General features: G+C 29.9%; 1 protein-coding gene across 3 annotated transcripts; it reads right to left on the bottom strand.

The window, feature by feature from the left end:
• Positions 1-14,669: 14,669 nt before the first annotated feature.
• LOC112282147 (sodium/hydrogen exchanger 3) lies at positions 14,670-20,483 on the bottom strand. Of its 3 annotated transcripts, none has more exons than XM_024519432.3 (15): positions 19,714-20,452; positions 19,258-19,558; positions 18,943-19,061; positions 18,639-18,736; positions 18,464-18,523; positions 18,221-18,267; positions 17,771-17,965; positions 17,276-17,322; positions 17,032-17,098; positions 16,773-16,873; positions 16,508-16,609; positions 16,082-16,220; positions 15,757-15,819; positions 15,523-15,606; positions 14,670-15,393 (listed from the first exon to the last, which is right to left on the bottom strand). In XM_024519432.3, the coding sequence occupies exons 2-15, from the start codon at positions 19,441-19,443 to the stop codon at positions 15,016-15,018; spliced, it is 1,686 nt and encodes a 561-aa protein (XP_024375200.1). In that variant the 5' UTR covers positions 19,444-19,558; positions 19,714-20,452; the 3' UTR covers positions 14,670-15,015. The 3 variants fall into 3 exon arrangements, with proteins under 3 accessions (XP_024375200.1, XP_024375203.1, XP_024375199.1); XM_024519435.3 differs by having other exon boundaries at positions 15,523-15,597; positions 19,714-20,450; XM_024519431.3 differs by having other exon boundaries at positions 19,258-20,483.
• Positions 20,484-20,929: the final 446 nt, after the last annotated feature.

The raw sequence follows: 20,929 nt of genomic DNA, 5'->3' as shown, positions 1-20,929 counted from the left end.
GTTATTAATTGGGTCTCTTTTTTGTCCTGTGTTTCATTTTCATACCTGACAGAAACAAGACGATGGATCAGCGATGCGATGGAGTGAGCAATAAGGTGACGATGCTTTTGTAGGGTTTTCGGAGCTCGTCACTGCATTGCCCCTTCAGCTCCGCGCTCTTCAATGTCGACGAAGCTACTAGAGAGAGAGAGAGAAAAAGAAAACAGAAGAAAAAGCAAAAGAAAAAGAAAGATCTTCCGATGAATCATCCTCCCCTCGTTCATCCATCCACCGCATCCGTCGATGAATGTCAATCGTTTAAACTCCGTCCACTTCTTTCATTCATTCGTTTGTTGGTTCGTTCGTCTGTCCGTTTTGTAGTGCATTGAGAGAGCCTCACTCGGCTAAGAAAGTTGTGCGTTGTGGATGAAGTGATGTTGTCTCAAAATGAATTGTAAAAGAAATGAGTTTTTATTTTATTTTATTTTATTTTTCTTATTTATAAATTAATTTATGGTGGATTAAAATATCAAACAAAAAATTACTAATCATTCACAATTTATATATCTATATATATATATATATATATATATATATATATCCCATATTCCACTTACATTATTATTATTTGATTGAAAAGGATTTTTTGTATGCTGATCAGAACATAAACCGAGTATTAAATAACATAGAGGTTTTTAAATAATTACCATTCCAATTTTTATTACTTAATCTTTATTTTTTGTCAGATGGTAAAACATAAATATGAGGTTTAGGAAATGAATTAAAAGGAAATATGAGTTTTGTTGTTAGATAGCATCATTACAACTTTTTAATTTGGTTTTCAAATATATTTAATATGTTGAAAATTAAATCATATTTTTTATTTTAGTAATATTTTAAATATAAGTTTTATAATTATTTATTAATGCTCTAAATATAATTTTAATTTGAATTTAATTTTAGAATCTTATTTTGAATTGTAGAGAATTAAGGCTAAAAAATTGTATAAAATTTATTTTAGAATTAATCAATAAAAATTTCTAATTAAAATTTATGCCGTATTAAAGATAAAATATACAATGTATATTTTAGTTCTAAAGATGACTTGTAATTTATTTATTTATTCTAAAAGTACATTTTAAATTAACTAATCTTGAAAACATAAAAACTGATAAAAGTTATATGTTGCCATATTAATAGCATTTGTCCACCATGCATTTGAAATTTCTTTATGTTGTAGCATACACCTTGTATTCTTATATAATGTGCAATTCATGTGTTTTGCATCTCTATTTTGTTAAAGTATATAAAAGATAGAAAATTATCATTCAATACTATGTTGCTTAAAAAATTGTTTATAAATCTTGGATATATATATTCATGGCCATTAACATTGCATAATTTTTAAATTCCTATGCATGTTTTTTATTTTATTTTATTTTATTTTAAATCAGAATCTTAAAGATCTTATAATTGTTCAAGTCTTTTGACTTTTGATTCATAAAATATACAAAAATATTTTTCAAAAAATCATCAATAAAAGCAATAAAATATTTTGTCTCTTTATGAGGTATTGTCATTATAAGACCATTTACATTAAAATGTATAAAATTTAAGAGTTGAATTGCTCAAGTACCATTTTTTGTTGGAAAAATATTACAATGTTGCTTTTTTTAAAAAAAATTGACTATCAATAAATAAATATATTTATATTTCTATATACAAATATATATATACATATATATATATATATATATATATATATATATATATATATTATGTAAACTTTAAAAATAATTAAAACTAAAAAAATCAATTGAATGATAAAATATTAAAATAAATGTACAACATGCTGTTATATGTAATTTAAATAAAAAAATCATCTAAAAATACGATATCAATAGATATGTAATAAATAAATAAATATAATAATAATAATAATAATAATAATAAAATAGAAATAATACAATAGATAATATCTATTTTATGAATATCTTATAGAATCCCTTAGGTGTTTTGGTTGGCTATAGTAGTAATTTTAAAAACATTGTTTGATTACTAGAAAGCTACAAAGGAAAAATCTAATAACTTCCATAGTTAGAATGCAAGTCTTAAGATTTTGAGAAATTTTCTACTTGTTATTTTTGAAAGTTAGTATATATATAGAGGCAAGAGTAAAACCATCTTTAATCATGTTCATGTCTATTTTTTTACTACAATTTAAATTTAATATTCTCTAATTTTTTTTTATTAATAATTGCTATGCTATTATTCTATTACTTTTTAATATACCAATTTTTAGATTTTTTTTTCTTCATTATATATGACGATGGTATATTTTTTATAAGTGTATTTATATTCATATTGTTGATATCACATAAAGAAATTTTAACATTATTATTGATCTTAAAATAGATAAACATGGAAATACATACACACACATGTATATATATATATATATATATATATATGTGTGTGTGTGTGTGTGTGTATGATGCTTGAATTATAACTAAAATATAATATAATTTTATATAAATTAATATTTTTAATTAATATAATTAAATTTTTTAAAAGCTTCTTAGGTAATATCAAATTTTAACCAAAACCTTAGATTATTTTATTTTTTTTATCATTAATCATTTTATTAGTCTACAAAAAGTTATATTTTAAATTACATGTCACATAGTTTCATAATTTTTAATGTTATATATATATATATATATATATATATATATATATATATATATATATAATATTATCTTGTATAATTAGTTAAAACTATATAAGTCAGTTGTTTACATGTTTCTGGAAAAGAAAGTATATAAACTAGAAATACAACCAATTATTAAAACAATTTATCCATGTTGTAACAAAGTGATTTTTTTAAAACTTATACAATAGCTGAAAATTTTCTCAAGATCAAACTAAATAATGTTTTTTTAACTGCACATGTGTCTTATCTTTTTATCATAATATGTATTATATAATGCAATGTTTAAAATAAAATAAAATAAAATCTTAAATTATTATGTGTATCTTTTTTAAATTATAATTCAAAATCAACTTTTAAAAAATAATTTAAATTAGAGAAAAAGATGCTCTTAAGTTTTGTCGAAAAATAAAAAGATCTTAGAATAATTTGTTTCAACCAATTTATTTCTATATTATGGATCTTAAAGAATTTCTTAGAATCTAGTTGGCAATTTTAAATATATAAAATTTTACTGAGCAAACTATCTGTTAATGTTTCTTTTAATTTGTTTAATATTTCAGAAAAAATTTAAAACTATACAAGGTTTTTTGTATGTAAAATATAGTTTAGAGAAATGAAAAATTATAAAATATATTCAATATTAGAAACTAATAAATGATCATAACATAAAATATGTATTCTTTAAAAATAGAAAACAATGGACTAAAAGAGGAAAAAAAAACAAAGAAAAAAAAATTCTTAAAGACAAAGGTTGTTATTATAATATGTATTCATACTAAAACTTTACAAGCCTAGTGCACCTTAAGACATTCGTGGATGAATAACACAAATGCAATAAGCATACTTACATTACTTGCCAAAAACATAAAAATATATTTTTAATTTAAGATTAAAAATAATAAAAAAATTAAAATAAATTTTTTAAAATAGTAGACATCTTAATAAATATTATATTCAATAATTTAGACCTATAAACCAAGCATGATAATAAAGTATAATTAATTTCAATTTAAGTTATGTTATTGTAAAGAATTTATATATATTATGTTATATTATTTCTAATTTAAGTTACTAACTATGATATACTTGCAATTATGCTTTGTATAACTTAAACTGTATATTTAAAAACCAAAATTCAAATAAAGTTTTTAAAAAAAGTTAATCAAAAGATAGTTTTCAGAAATAAAAAATGATAGAAAGAGAGTTATATATGTATTGACTATACAAATATAAGCTATAAATAATATTTCAAAAATCTTGTTAATAAAGTTTTTTTGAATTTAATTTAATAATGATAAAAAAAATCTACAACAATATTTTGTTAACACGTCCTTTATAATAAACGTAAACATTAATATGAGTAGTAACTTTTTCATCTAACTTTAACTAAAAATTTTAAGTATTTTTCCTTTTTTTAATAATTTTTAATAGATTAACATATCAAATTCAATAAATAATTTTAATTATCTTTTCTTATACTTAAAGCTTTCAAAAAATAAGATTAGTGATTTATTTAATTATTTTAGGATCAAAGATCCAAATTAAAATCTAATTACAGAAATAGACTAATCTTAACTTGTTTTGTAGTTTCTATCTAATAGAAATAAGAAATTTATAATAAAATAATAAAAAATATACATAAATAAAGCATCATTCTATTAGATTTATTTGATTTTTAATCTTTTCATTAGAAAATATTTTAGATATCTAAGATTGTATCATCATTCTTTAAAATAACCTATACACAAAGAAAATTAATATTGTATAAGACTCTCATCTACTGAATATATCACAAAAAGATCTTTTATTAATATTATCTATCTTATAAGTAGTTATTTATTTGTTTTGAGAATTTTTATATTCATTTTCTTTTCTAATGAGATTAAAAATATAGAATTAACATCTTTTATCATCTAAATATGGGTAAGAGTACAAAAATCACTCTTCTATTTAAGAGATATTTTAAATTATAAGGAAAATATTTTATTTCTAAATAGATTGTGACCATAGTACTTGTCTTAATCTTGTAAAGCTTTAAGAAAATTATAAGAAGAATTTTTAGTTAGCTATAATAATAAAGACTAAAAAATATCTTATTTCATAACACACATGTAACCATAATAAATATATAGAAATTTTTATACTAAATTCTTTGGAGGAATTTTGGAGGACACTTTTAAATATTTTTAATCAATTGAGAAATATATTAGAATTAGTACTAAATATGTTATAGTAATATTATAGAATTATCTTTACTACAACTAAAAAAATATTTTAGGAACTTATAAATTGAGACAAGTTTGTTAATATTTAAAAGTAGTACGTCAATTTATTAAGTTTTAGGTAGTAATATTACTTTAAAAATTTGATAAAAAATTATTAGACCTTTGAAAGATCTTAGAAATACATAAAATTTGGTTTTTTTTTGTAAAAACATTATTTAGAATCTTAATTATAAAAAAAATTTATTACATTTTAAATACATACAATATTATAGAATATATGTATTGACACATTTAAGTTACTTGGCAGTTATTTTAGGTTTAAATTTCAAATATAATATTTATAATCTATGATATATATACATATATATATATAGAGAGAGAGAGAGGGAGAGAGAGAGAGATAATAGTTTTGTATCCTTAGAGAGAATAAAAGATCTAATTATAAGTCTGAAAATCTTAGGTGGGATTACAAGACAAAGATTAGTAGGTGGTTGGGATGACCATAAAGATCATGATTAATTTATGTACAGAATCCTAATAAAATATATATATATATATATATTAATTAAATTATTTGATGTGTTATTAAAATTAAATAATTAGATTAAAAATAAATTTAGTAAAGAAAGAATTTTTCTTTTAGACGAAATTCTCTTATAAAAATTGAATGTAGTTTAGATAAGAATGTAGACCAAAAGAATAGTTTTATTGAAAGATCTTATTTAATAAAAAAAAATAGTTAGAATTTGTTTTTATTTGCTACAAATTGGTTGGTAACTATAAACTAATATAATAAATTATATTGCTAAATTAACTTATAGGATATAATTCATATTAAAAACTATAAAGAATCATTTAAAAATATTTGATTATATAAATTATACTTCAATTATAAAGCTATGTTGAATGTCAATTAAATATTTCAATGGCAAAGCTATATCAAAAACATGTATCTTAAAAATAGAAAATAGAAAATATAAAATTGGATTAAAATTTAAATATAAAAAGAAATAACTTTAAATAATATCATTTGATTTTTGTTCCAACAGCAAGGAGCCTTACCTTGATACCTCCTTCGTTGATAGAACATATGTTGAAAAGGAATTCATTGTTGGAGCTCATATGGTTAAGGTTTTGTGCCTGTATTGCTCGCGAACTAATTATGATCTCATAGGGCAGCTGGTGTGGATGATTCTGATCAATATATTTTTAAAAATAAAATAAAAATTAAACTCTGTGGCCTCATCACCATTGTCTATTCCTGTACTTGGACGTAAGAATATGGTTTGAAGTATAAGATAATCTCTCCAAATTTCAAGACAAAACACTACAATTGATCAGGGTTCATGGAAATTTCATACACCCAACCCTCATAGGCACTCCTTGCCAGTGAATTCTTGGTTCCTGGAGCCTCCCAAATATCAATCTTCAATCTTTGATCTTCCACATTAACTCACATATTGTTACTCTTGAACCGGGAAACATAACCCAGAATAAACTTGTAGGACCCTACAGGGCGAGGCTCCATGAAGGCTTTTCTGGTTGCAAAGAGAGAGGTTTTACAATGCTTTTTTGATAGCAGATGTCGGCACTGAAGATGAGGTCAAAACCATTAGGATATGTCTTTTTGATGTGTCCTCTGTGGACTTCATTGCCCTAGTCAAGCTCTTTGCAATCCTCCTTTGATTGCAAAGTATCACCCTGCAACTCCACATTCTTTTTTATTACCTTTCATATGGTGGTATTGTGATTGATCATGACTAGTGACACATGATCAATGCTTTGGCAGATTATTAAAGATTTCCATTGTAAAGATTTCCATTGCAGAAAAACGTTGCAGTGTCCAAATAAATATCAATGGACACTTAATCTTCTCAGAAAAAAAGACTATGCTTAAATATATTTTCCAACAAAGGTTTTTCCTAAGCTCATTCTCCTACTCTGATGCCAACACTGTAGAAACCAATAAAGAATAATCACAGTGAGTTGTTGCATACACCAAGCAAAGCAAAGCAAGGGAAGGAGGGAGGGAGGGAGTACCCACAAGCCAAATGGTACATGAAAGTGCCAGTTAGTCAGTCACAAACCTCCCACAATCAACATGAGGAAGGACTGAGTCAAGACCTTTTCCACTCCCTGATCCCGCCAACACCTTTGCTCCCTACTCTTGTCATCTCAGCTGGCTCCACTACTCCAGGTGGGTCCGCCATTGCAATGCATTGCATCAATTATGATTAATTATGATCAATCCTTTGGCAGATTCCCTAAAATGAACCACACTCTCCTTTCACTTCAATGCACAAATGCCACTCTACCAAGACCCCCTTCTCCCTTACTCTATTTACACATAGATAGATGAATAGAATAGAATAGAAAAGGTGGGGGTAGTAGTAGGAATAGTAGTAGTAGTAGTAGTACGGAGGGTGGGAGAGTTAGAAAGGGAGAGTTCGTTACCATGTCATTGTTGTTACATTTTTGTGGTGTTGGGGGTGGGTTTTGCAATACGACATAAATCCAATCCATCCTTTACCCGTCTCACTCACACCGTCGTCGTTGGTTGGGAATTAGGCCCCTCAAACCCCATGACAGTGACTATACATCATTCAAATCCCCCCTCCCCCCACATTCCTTTTCCACAATATTGACCATCTTGGCTCCCTCACAAAATATATATCTATACATATAATATATATACTTATCTTTATACATGTATACTTTATCTTTAAAATAAACTAAAATGTGTTTACATGCGTACACATCAGTTGACATGGTCATTAAAGAGGACCCCCATGCCACATGGTCACAAGGGGGAAGGGGGGGGGGGGTGTAAGGGAGAGAAGGGGAGGGAGGATGTGCAACAAACAAACCACATGGTGCCTTGTGGCTTGAGGGAAGGGGGATGAGCCATATTAATGAGAGGCCACAAAAACAGGGAGGGGGGGGGGGAGGGGGTTGGTGGAAGGTAGCTGGGCAGTGAATTGCAAGGCAGAGGGAAGGGAGATATGTACACACAATGGGAGGGAGGGAACAAGGGAAAAAGAGCACAGGATGAAAGGGGGTTATGTGGTATCCCTACTCACACTAATACTACCAGCAATACTAATAATAATACTCTTACTACTACTACTACTACTACTACCACCACCATCATCCCTTTCAGTTTGTTTGCAGTAGGCCTAAATGAGGGGTACCTATGGAGGGGTGGTAAGGGGAAGGGGAGGGGGTGAAAGGGAAGGCTAGTAAAAGTTGGGCAGTTTGAGGGACGAGGAGAGGCCACACCAGTTGCTCTAGGAGATCATAATTAGTTGACAAGCACTGAAGATACAAAACCTTAATTGTATGACCCCCAACAATGAATTCTTTTTCAACATATGTTCCATCAACAAAGAAGGAGGCAACATAATAAGGCTCCTCGCTGTTGGAAGTGGAATCAATCAATAGGTCCAAGTCAATGGTAGCCTTGATTGCCATTGCTTTGACCATCATTGATTACATTTAATGCAGAGCTCAAAATGTGAGAAAAAGTCTTGCTAATGGCCCTAGATAAAAAAAAAAAAAACAAAAAAAAAAAAAACAAAAAAAAAAAACAAAAAACAAAAGATGGTTATAGCTTATCACATGTAAGAGAAGATTTTCTATTATTTCAAAAGTTAGGGGTAGATTTGCTATTATCAAGAATATAGGAGTATTCTTGATATTTTTGCATATTTCAAGGGTATGTGTGATATTTTTTCCAAAAATTAAAGTCTAAGTAAGAGAATTTTTAAAAATAGAATATAAAAAAAATTTAGTATATGATATTAATCTTCTATAAAACTATTTAAAAAATTAAGAGCTTATTAAATTGCCATAAATTCATCTACCATCAATAAATGAGTATATGTGTACCTTAGAGTGATGATATACATATTTATTGGATTTCAAATATTATATTTTTATAAAATATGGTAAAAAAATTTATAAATAAATTACTATTAGAAAGAGGAAAAAAAAATATTGTAAAAAATAAAATTATATAAATTTCTAATAATGTCATTAAGCAAAAAAACCTACTCTTAATATTTTTTAAAAATTACTTATAATATTTTAAGAAATAAGAATGGATCAAAAAATATAAGATGAATTAATAAGAAGATTGTAGGAAAAAATAATAATTACCTAAATATAGTTTTTAAAAAATCACAAGATAATAAAATAAATAAATTAATGAATAGAAATTTATCATTATAATATGCATAAAAATAAAATAAAATACATTACCAAAAAAAGATGCGAAAAAATACAAAAATATAAAAATTAATTAATAGATAGAAATATCTAATTATATCAAAAGATATTAAATCAATTTCTTATCTATAAAAAAATCATAGGAAATTTCTTAGAAAATTTAGAAGACATTAAAGTTGTTAGGTGATTTGTGTATATAGAAACAAACTAAAAGAAAGATTCTTTCTTCTAAAATTTTAAAAGTTAAAGTCTAAATGTAAATTCTTTGTTGTTCCAAATTTTTAGATTTAAAAAGACTTGTAAAGTGCATGCAAATGATATGACTTTGCCATAAGAAATGAACTATTGTATGATATAAGATAATTATTTGTATGATGAATTAGTTTGTTATTTGCAAAAGAAATGCCTTTTTCATGAAAATAATTCTCATTATATGTTACTTGAAGATTCAACAAGATCACTCAAAAATAAACCGAATAAAAGAAACAACAAGTAATTTTTAAATTTTTTTGAATTCCCACTTAAAATAAAAATTTATATTTATTTATTTATTTATTTTTAATTATAATAACATCAATAAATAAAAAAACTATCCACAAATCAAGGTAAAAAAATATATAATTCCAAGGAGACTAAGTCACCACAACAAATAATTATTTATGAGCACAATATAATTTTGGTAATAGGTACACCAAAAAAAAGATTCTTTAAAAGAAGCAAATAGAAAGACTATATAAAACATATGTTTTTTTGAAAATAATTCATTGAAGTAATAAAAATGACTTTAAATTGGTAAAACAAACTATATATAATATATAAAAAATATATATATATATATGGAATTCTTAAAAACACACCCTTTAAACTATGTGATGGTTAATTTTAGTCCAATATCACTCCACTCTATGTGATGTATTCATGACTATGGCTCAATGTAGAAGAATTGCATCATCATCCTCTATAAGTGCATAAGTCAGCCTGTCCTTTGTGTCCAAGCATCTCCTCTATAAAAGACTCTCTTCATGAGTATTTCAAATCCATAGATTGTGCTGGACTTTGAGAAGGTAGAGTTTGTCTTCCATGATAAATTTGAAAGTTTATATTTTAGGATGAATAATTGCTACATATATATAAGTGCAGTTATAAAGTTTATGATTTTTTGGAAACAAATCTTGAAAAAAAACTCAAATCATTTAATCAAAGGTCAACTAATTATCAATTATAAATGCACACTAATATTTTTCTTCAAATGTGTTTTTTCACGTATTACATTCTCTGTGGTTTTTAGATTTATGAAATCTCAAATCAAAACATAAATAAAATCTATTTAATATAGTAATTTCTATTAAAACTTTCAAAGTTAAAAAACTAATTAATTACAACATGAATTCTGCTTTAAAATAGATGACAAATCTCATTATGGCCTTGGTTGTGTATGAACTCTATTAAGATAAGCTTCTTTATTTATATATAAAGTCTAATTACAAGATTTTTATCATCAATTTATTACACTCTCATAGGATGGCATTGTTCAATACTAATGAAATATATATATATATATATATATATATATATTGAAGTTGTAAGTAGTACAATAGATGCTTATTCTCACTTCTTGAAGAAAGTAAATTTTACAACCATTAAAAATTTAGCACTTAGATGTGTCTAAACAACACTTTGAAGATTTTCTTTCTTCATGCAAATTATGTGATTTGTCTCACATCAATACTAATTGACTTCATATTTTGGATAGTGTGATTCTTTCTAGTAAAGGATACAAGTTATTATATCAAATAGAAGCTTATGTTTACCATTTTGAGTTAGTTTTACAAATCTTTTTTTTTATTTTACTTTGGATAAATTTCTATTGAATTTTTCTTTTCCATGCATAAAAATCAAAGAGTTGTGGCATTATCATGCACAACATTCTTTTTGATGGATTATGCAAAGAAAATAGGTTGATTTTTTAACATAGTAAGTTAACATTTATAAGTCACATATGGTAGCATTTATAATATACTCCAGGTCATGTAGTATCTCAAATCTTCATGAAAGGCCTTTAAATATATTGTAGAAAAAAATTGATAATAATGTTTGTTGATTGTGATGCTAATGATCCAAATTGAGCTTTTTTATACTTGAAAAGTGATCTATACATATAATTCACTAGGATGCAAAGAAATTTCAGTTATCAAATCTTTTGTGGTGAAAATACTTTCTGTAGTCTTTTATTAATTGTCTTATGATAAAATACAATCAAAAGTCAAGATGAGATAAGTTAATAAGGTTGAAAAATTTTGGACAAAAGACATCTTCATAAGAAGGTTTATGACATCATCACACTGTATGTAAGAATATGAACAATTGGAATTAAAGTAATGCACTTGTGTGTTTGTGTCACTTCACACAATGCTTGTGTCTTAAGCATGTATGATCATTATAAAAGCTTAAAGTGATATGATATTATAATCAAACACAAACTGGACATGATCTTTTGCCCTCCAATTCCAAACATACAACAGAATTTGGTACAAGGTGTATATGCAAAATCACCAATCAAATTGATCTTGTATCAATCTTTTGCTAGTAAACCCATTGAGGTCTAAATCTTTTGACTTCTTCCTTAATCAATTCAATCAATTTTTTGATAGAAAATTAAATAAGAATTCATTTCGAAATTAGTAGATTTTATTAGAAATATTTTTGTTCCTACAAAAAATAAAGAATAATATCTCAACCAACAAATTGTAGCTTGTTCATCATTTAAGAAAAATTGCAGGTGTCAATGCCGATACAACCTTTGAACAACACATGGCTATTAGTGAATCATCTTGATCTCTTCTAGCAAGTATTATAGGTGCATTTTCTTTAAAAAACTAAATCACTTAAAGCCCAAGAGGGGATTATGACATAAATGAGGGTCTAAGCTCTAGCAAGATATGTATTGCTAATAATGAGAATTTATAGGGGTTGCTCTTTTTTGCTCATTGCTTGCTACTATGAAAATCAAATCTAGTTGATGAATGATATGAGCTATATTAGAGTTTAAAGTATAGCTTCTAATAAAAATAATAAAGTTATATGCTTGAATTACCCTAAAGAGTCTTTGCATACACAATAGCAACAACTTTAAAAGAAACATCAATGCTTGACTTGCAAAAAATTGAGGAAATAGGCAATTAACTATTTATCTTCTATACTTATGAAGAGAGTCTCAAATAAAAGACATGCTTGTGTACAAAGGATAGAGTGTCATTTGCATTTATAGAAGATAATGATCTAGTTCATCCACATCAAGCCATAATCATGAGCACGTTGCAAGGAATAGAGTGACATTAAACTAAATTAATCATGACATGGTTTAGAAGGTGTGGCTTTAATAAGTCTCTCTTTTTTACTTTTTTTTTCTCTCTCTCTTTCTTTTATTATATATATATATATATATATATATAATATTTTTGGTAGTTAAAAAATAATATAGTATCTTTATTTTTAGCCATATATAAATAAAAAAGAACTTTTTATCTTTATCTCTAAAAAGCATGATTAATTAAATGTTAAAATATTTTAAAAACTTATATTATATATACATTCTATCTTGCACTTCACTTAATATAAGTTAATTTGCTAAATTATATGTTAGTACCTTAAAATATATAGCATTAAATTTTTACTAACTAATTTTAAGAATTTTTAAAATCCAAAAAGTCATATTTTTATGAATGTCACATATTTACAAATTTGTATGCATGATGGTAGCTAAAGTATAACTTTGACTCAAAAGACTATAAAAACATGTTTCTATTATTTGCTAAAATCTTCTTAAATTATCAAGATTTATTATATTGTAAAAATATTTTAATTTTACTTGCACAATTGTTTCTTCAAAATCAAATATTAAAATGTTGTTTTGTCATAAATGAGAAAATCCAACAAGTGATTCAAATCTTACATCTATAGTTAATATTTTTTGTAAGTAGCAACAAAGAGATTGATTAGCCTATATAAATTTTGCAAAACTCAATAAAAATATAGTATATAGAATTATCAAGAGATTAACATCTAAGGTGATTACAGAACACAATTTCCTCAACCACCCAACCTAGTCTACAAAAAACATACAATTAAATCTTTGATTAAATTGGAATAAACATAGAAATAGTATTTTATAAAACTTTTATGCATATACATTCGATCATTTATACTAGTGTCAACCAAAGTATAGAACAAATTGCTAATAGATGAATTTAAATATTAAATCTATATTTGAAAATAAACTTGATAACTACAAAAGGTGGTAGTTAAATTCCATTGAGAAATGTGGCTCGTGTTAATGGTGCAAGAAACTATCCAAATATAAATATAAATAAATAAAATGTCTATAAATAAAAATATAATAAGATTTGTAATATATATAATTAAATATAAGTATTGAACTTATGATTCACAATCTTTCTTATTTGAGTTGGTATTCCACTAATCTTATACTCTATGATTTATTGGCACATAGTTATCTTTTGTTGTGAATTAATTAAATAATTATCTTTCGTAGTGAATTGATTAAAATCATATAATATTCTTCAATAAAACAAAAGTCAATCACTTGCACTAATGGTTGTAATTGGTGTTGGTTTTGTAACAGATAGAGTACAAATGCTAGAATAGTACAACAAACAATCAAATTTAGACATGGAGTGATTATGTGGATTGCATGACTCCAAATGACCTTGGTATGATGTGTAGGATTGAAGGAAGAATGGATCAATACATGTATAGAGAGATTTTAGAGAAAGAATTGATACATATAGTACATGCATACAAGTTTGATTCTTCAATACAATAATGATCCCAAGCATATGTCCAAGAGTGTGCATTGTTAGCTCAATTTGCAAGAATTTACTCTTTTGAAGTGGCTGGCACAATCTCCAGACTTAAATCCAATCAAATACTTGTAGGCAACTTTAAAATGTCAATTGAACCAATATGAAACACCTTCAAAAAAAAATGCTAGAAATATAGGAGCATATTGAAGATTGTTGGGCTTCAATCATTCTCAATGAGTGTAAGAATTTGTATAGAAGCATGCATAGGTGCATTAGAGTTGTGATAGCTGCTGGTGGACAGGTGGACAAATTTAAAAATTTGTTTCAACTAATGTGAGCAAAACTGAGTTTTGGACCTACATTTTAACCTACATTGTATATGCATACTTGTGTGTAATAGACTTCAATCATCATGGAAGTATGATTTACTGCAATGGTAATCTTGTGCAATTTATGGTTTTATTATTGTTACATCCAATTTACCTACATTGTTTGTTGAATTTGATCAAGCTGATTTCATACTCAATTTTGGCACAATACCTGTTATCTGCAAGATATGTAGCGTTAGAATAAAGATCATGTGCAGTCCTGTCACAAAGACTACTGTAACAGCCACATGCAGTGCAAAGCCTCAGCAAAAACCATGGTTCGGGTAGCAATCACAAAGCAATCAAGGGAACCAGGATCTGAAGATTCAGCACCTATCGAAACATGAGGACATAGTTCCTCAAATAAATACGTGATACTTGTGTAAATACAATACAGATCAGGATTGACTATCAAATTTGGCCCTGGCCTTCCTCATACTTCAAATCTAGAATTTTCAGCAGAAGAACTTAAGATTCCGTGGATGGTTCAACTAAAAATGTTAAACTCTGATCAACTCAAGTACAACTCGTCTTTGTATGAAGGACATCAAAGCGTTTCTTGCTTAAAAATTACAGAGAAGGATACTTACTACTCCCTGTTCATAAGCTTTGTATTCATCAACCAGTCTCCTGTCCACAAAGACGGATGATATTACAGGTACAGTAGCCACTAACTTGATTCAACTGTGATCTTCAAGGATTTCATCTTCTTGTATGTCCATATCACGCCGTGACACCAACCTAACATATCCTCTCCCACCAAACGTGGGCCGCATGTAAGAATCATCAAATTTTCTCCATACATGGTGGATGGTTGATCTTGGTGCAGTCAGCAGCATGCCTATTGACTGAGGACGAGGAAGACCATTTAGGATTTGATTTATCGTAGATCGATCATTTGCTTCTAATTCTTCACGCTCTGTATCCATAAGGAGTGGTATATGAAAGTCAGCATCAAGAGACGCTTTTGGGGAGAGACTGGCTGAATCACTGTAATTTGATCTGAAATGAGGTGGAAGTAGCCAGCTAATAAGAGGCTTGGTTGCAGTGCCGAACACCTGCATATATCTCATAGGATCAGGAATATGACTATGGTGAGGTGACAACAAATCTGCACACTGAAAGGGATTGTTTCGGAAATAAACACATATAGTTTAACCAATAAAGGAATCCATTTAGTCACTTACAATAGTGCTGAAGAGGACAATGATGATAGTAATGACCATTAGCGTGGCTTGGTTTGAGTCCTTTGCATCACCACCCTGAGTGAACTTCAGACAAGAAAACCTCACTTATTGGAACATAGCCTCTAAGTACTTGCTAAGTTCTTTACACAAGAAAGATAAGCTCATAGGCATTACTAATACATTTCACAACTTAAGGGTCGAAAGATATGGTTTAAGTGAAAATAAGAAAGTCACCTGGTTGAACGCCAGTGCTATTGAGACAGCACCTCGCATTAGTCCAGCCCACCAGATAATAACCTGTCGAAATTAGGAAATCCCAATGAATTAAATTGACACACTATCCAGAATCTTCAATGTACACTGCATTTGAAGACATATTCCGAGAATCTGTATACTCTCGATTTTTCATTTGATGTTGATTTTAATCCAGACATATGCTAACATATTTACACACACAAGAGGAAAAAATAAAGAAAAATAAAATAATTAACTAAATGGATTGGGTTAAAGTCATCCACAATTCAGATAATGAGAATATGAGGAAATGACTGAAACGAACCATTTGGCGTAAATTAATCTTCGCGTCTGGAGACTTTGTGCTGTAGTTGGACAAAGCAGAGAGTGGGAACACAAATGCGGCCCTCCCTAACAGGACCAGAAACAACAAGCTACCAAATAGCCCCGCAGATTCCGTGAAACTGTCAACCACAAAACTTCTCCGCATTTCAAAAAAAAAAAAAAAAAAAAAAAAAAAAAAAAAATCATGGGCGCCACTAAGATATGGAAAAACATACAAACGTATAACCAAAACTAGAAAAACGAAAGATAAATGTTCTAATAAATATTTTAAGCATGGATAAGAGAAGAAAAAATCAATCTTCTTCATTCAAAAAACACCAACTTGAGCCAAAACTTTAACTTCCACGACAAAAGGGACAGAAACGCCAAAGATCAAGGCCGACCAGTAAAGTGTCCGAATTATTACCTGGATTGCATCATCTTCCATTTTTCGAAATCCAGAGCATCCATTCCAACATATAGAAATATGAACGTCTCTGCAATGAATGACATCGTTGCAAAGGAATGCCTGCAATTAACCAAAACGTATCAACATAACATTGACGCTTAGTATCAGCATTGAATAATGGGTCTAGTTCCGAGGAAATTCTACATCTGTTCCAAAAATATTCGACATAAACAAATACTAATTTGCAACACCCATAGAAACTGAGGTACATTATAAAACGTACTTGCTTGTGATTCGAGAATTCTCCGTGACGTTATGCCAAGTGTAATGAGACATTACAATGCCGCAAAAGAACACTGAGAGAATTCCACTCAAGTAGAAAAGCTGCAAAAAAGACCGCATACTAAAGTAAGATTTCTAAAACCTGTGCATTTACAAGTTGCAAAAACTCCTACACAGATGCCCGTTTCCTCGTCAAGTTAAATAGCAAGCTGCAGTAACAAACATTTGAACAAACAATTCGCATGAACAGTCGAGCTAACCTCTGCAAAGACGTAAGATAAATACGCCATCAATGTCATGATTGCTATTTCACGATCCGTGGAATGCCTGCAATCCATTCAAATAAATTAAAAATGAATCAAAAAACTCATTAGTAGCATGAGAACAGCCGTAATAAAATGATCCCATATCATGACAAGTATATCCTGAAATAAATACATGACCAAATGAACATTAAGTGTACAACAGGTGAAGGAAACCTCTATATTACACACAAAATCCTACCTGCCAAAGTACATTGTCTTGATGATATATGCGCTTATTAAGCCCGACTGCAAATTGCAATAAAAAGTCGAGTTAATAACACAATTCAAGTAAAATCATGGTGATAGTAACAACAAGCAAAGCTCTACATGTAATGATGCCAACTAAGTACAAGGACGTTCAAAGAAACAAATACACGTTACAAAAGAACAATCGACTTTGACCAAATTCTCTAAGCTGGACATTGTAACAATAGGATACCATCGTCAGTGTTCAATGTTTACTGCCAGATGTCAGATTCCAAAAAGAAAAAAGTTCCCATTTTTTAAGCTTACCTGTCATTTCTGATAATAAATCATTCTAACCTTTTCGACTACCACCACTTCACAACACACGAGACACACTTGCTAAGCCAGATACTAGTTGTAAAATGGAGAGACGGTAGGTAAATGAAGCCCTGAAAGTAAACCTCATATCCATCGAATTAAGTAGAACTCGTAGACATGAGAGGCTCACCGCGATTCCCAGGATGCAACTCGAGAAGAATAAGTACAAGAAACTGCCTCCAATTTGTAAGCCTTCTAAGGATGTAAAATTGTCAAAGTTGTATGTTTGAACAGCTCGAAACAGAACCACAGAAGTAGCATCATTTACGACTCCTTCCCCAAAGACCAAACTGTAAAGTAGAGGGGTTTCATCTTGGTTCAGCACCTGCAGAAAGAAAATACAAAAAAAAAAAAATGGAAAGGAATAGAAATTAAACAAGTACAAAATCAGTTCTCCAGAATTACCAATTCAGGTATTATATAGTGCATAGTCATCCTGTGTTTCTGGAATGCAGCAGCACCAAGCACAACGATCATTTTAAAACACTACGTAAGACTGAACTTGTGTTAAGACCCCAAAAACCTTCGAACAAAGTGATGTTCTAAGCCAATCTATCGAGTGTGCTTACATCCAACGTACCTGCAACGTGCAGACGGAATCGGTAGCAGAAAAGATGACTCCAATAGCTGTCATGCCAATAAACAGACTCAGAGAAAGCCCAAAAGGGAGTACAAAAGTAGTCCAAAACTCAGTCGATTTACTAACGTACAGAAAAAAATACACTAGGAATCAGAAGGCACAAATGATAGACAATGTAAGCCATACATTACAGTCATTACATAACAATTGTGCACAACCGGTATCTAGGTGTTAAGATCGAACCTAGGATATCTCGAATAGGCAGGTTCTTAAGTCCGAACTTGGAGAAGAAATACCAACTTCCTGCACTTAAGGAGAACGACTGAATAAGAAGCAAATCACCATTTGAAGGTCTGAACAGATGGTTTTACCCCAGTCTCATAATTCAGGTATATCTTCAGAGAATTAGAACTCTCACCTGTTGAGATAATTCCGAAAGAAATAAAGACTCCTATAACTCCAAAAAACATGATTGTTATGAAATTCCGAAAGAATTCCTTCTTCTTAACCTGGAACCTGAGAATCACAAAAGTCATGTCGTCACTGAATTTTAAGTGTAGACGCAAGCTTTGAAGTTGCACATCCATCAACACAAGAAGCAATCCAATTTATGCCGTCCAGAGGTCACCAACACAAGATCGACAATAATAGAGAATCTGAAGCTATCCTGCTCTACTTCAGTTTCTTCAGCAATAGATGTCAAGTGGATAACGTTAACATACCCAGCATTGAAGATTATAGGTGGAAGAAGGTATATGAAGAAAAGCTCTTCATCAAACTCCAGAATATGAGAACCTTGACCTTTGCTTGAAATCAACACTATAGATCCAGTAAAGAGTCCCTGTACAATTCAAATACAGAACATCAGATTCTACTCCCTACTCTATTATACCTCCAAAACTTAGGCTCACGAAAAGAGAGAGAGAGAGAGAGAGAGAGAAATTAAAATAAAAAAAATTAAAAAATAAAAAATACACTTATTTAAGTGCCCAACAGAAAACCAAGTATAAATTCCTCAACCACACATCAGTACTCACCAGAAGAAGAGCAGTAATAGACTCATTCATCCACCGATTTTCCTCCAGAAGGTGCCCCAGCACAATGCACGCACAGAGTAAAAATACAAAGAGACAGATTGAAATTACATCGATTCGGTCATCTTTGAGATCTGTAGCTTTTAGTAGCATAGAATGCGAAACGCTCACGACATCATTGGTCGCCATCTTCAACCTTCCAGATAATCCTGACCCTTAAGCCTTAATTCAGAGTAACGTCCTCCAAGCTCTCCCAAATACTAATTCCTCGAATAAAGCCTGGTAACGTAGAAGATGCCACCACCTTGTAACATACAATTAGACTGTTGAAGTTGTTCTGTCCGGCAAGTGCAAGCTATTTATATCACTCACTGCAGCTGAAGAAAAACAAATTGGCGCGAGAACAAACTGCAAAGAGCCATAAAACATCAGGCTCATCATCTGTCCATCTGTTCGCACCTCATGGACACTCCATGGCACTGAAGTTACCCCAAAGTTTGCCCTAATTCCGCAAATTCCTTTCGTCGCAGAAACTCGATCCCCGTAAGATGAAAATCGAAGTTCGATCAAACCGCAAGACAAGTTTTCAGCAGAAACTTTCCCTTCCAAACCCTAGAAGAGCTTTCTTAGATATGAAAAAAAGAATATAATATAATATAATATAATATAAATTCTCGTTCTTAAGCGAAACTACGCTATACGACTCAGTTCTGGGGGCATTGGCGCTCCCAAATGACAGCGCACCCGTTTAAAAACTCCCAGAAGCTTACAGAACGTGATTCAACTCGGTTGCAACCAAAATTCTCAACGAACCACCAAACTCTTGAAACTATCACCCGCCACAACGCCTTGAATTATCAACCTAGCCAGCCCTCCCTAAATCAAACCACTCCACCAAACACCTCTGAAAATCACTAAACGTTACACCTAGAGATCGTCAATACGAAGACCTAAGCCATCTCCACAAAATCATTAACCAAAAACCTTACAAATTAGCAGCTCCGGGCAGAATCCAACCCGTCCTAAACTCGTCCCAAGCTACACAGAAAAAAAGAGATCAATTCTCCGATTCAAAAACAACCTTAAAGCCACCAGAACCTTGACACCACAACGACAACGGGCGCGGAAACAAAACGACGAAAATACAAAGCAATCTGGTGGTGGTCTCGGTGTCCGTGTGCCTTTCTTGCTTGTCTGGACTTGCTCAGCCACAAAAAAAACACCCTCCCGAGATACTTCTTCACTCCCAAGCGGACTCTCTCTCTCTTTCGTTTGAACCGAGGGAAGGGGCTCCTAATTCCGACCCCTGCCCAATGTCGCGATTCCATGTCACCTGACACGACAGCTGGGTGTGGCAATATTCGAGGACGATGGGTTTGCCAAGTAGAAATCCGCCGTGTGGCACTGAGTTGTCAGTTGGATGCTTTCCAGATTCTTCGCTTCCTTCGCTTCCCTCGCTTCCCTTTTGTGGGAATGGGTTGAGTGTGACGTGGCATGTGGGTTGTGGCACCGTTGTATTTGAAGCCTGATGGAGCAATTGCGTGCTTGCTATTTATTACTCGTGGGATAATTGATGGTTCCTAAAAATGCAAAAATGCAAAAAAAAAAAAAACTGGCAAAAGAATGTTGATTTCATAGATGAAATTCTGTTACTTTTACATAACAAGAGTAGCAT

The sequence above is a fragment of the Physcomitrium patens genome, chromosome 5 (assembly GCF_059467195.1).
Source record: "Physcomitrium patens ecotype Gransden chromosome 5, ASM5946719v1, whole genome shotgun sequence".
Classification (NCBI taxonomy): Eukaryota; Viridiplantae; Streptophyta; class Bryopsida; order Funariales; family Funariaceae; genus Physcomitrium; species Physcomitrium patens.
The sequence above is the reverse complement of the archived record's forward strand: the minus strand, read 5'-3'. Positions and strand labels throughout refer to the sequence as shown.

Bases quoted from the DNA above. Each gene is read 5' to 3' on its own strand.
- LOC112282147 (XM_024519431.3), bottom strand. From the start codon at position 19,443: ATGGCGACCAATGATGTCGTGAGCGTTTCGCATTCTATGCTACTAAAA. The intron at 16,874-17,031 runs GTTAGCTCGACT...TCTTTTTTGCAG, and splicing joins TATCTTACGTCTTTGCAGAG to CTTTTCTACTTGAGTGGAAT. The intron at 16,610-16,772 runs GTACGTTTTATA...GGTTAATTGCAG, and splicing joins AATTCTCGAATCACAAGCAA to GCATTCCTTTGCAACGATGT.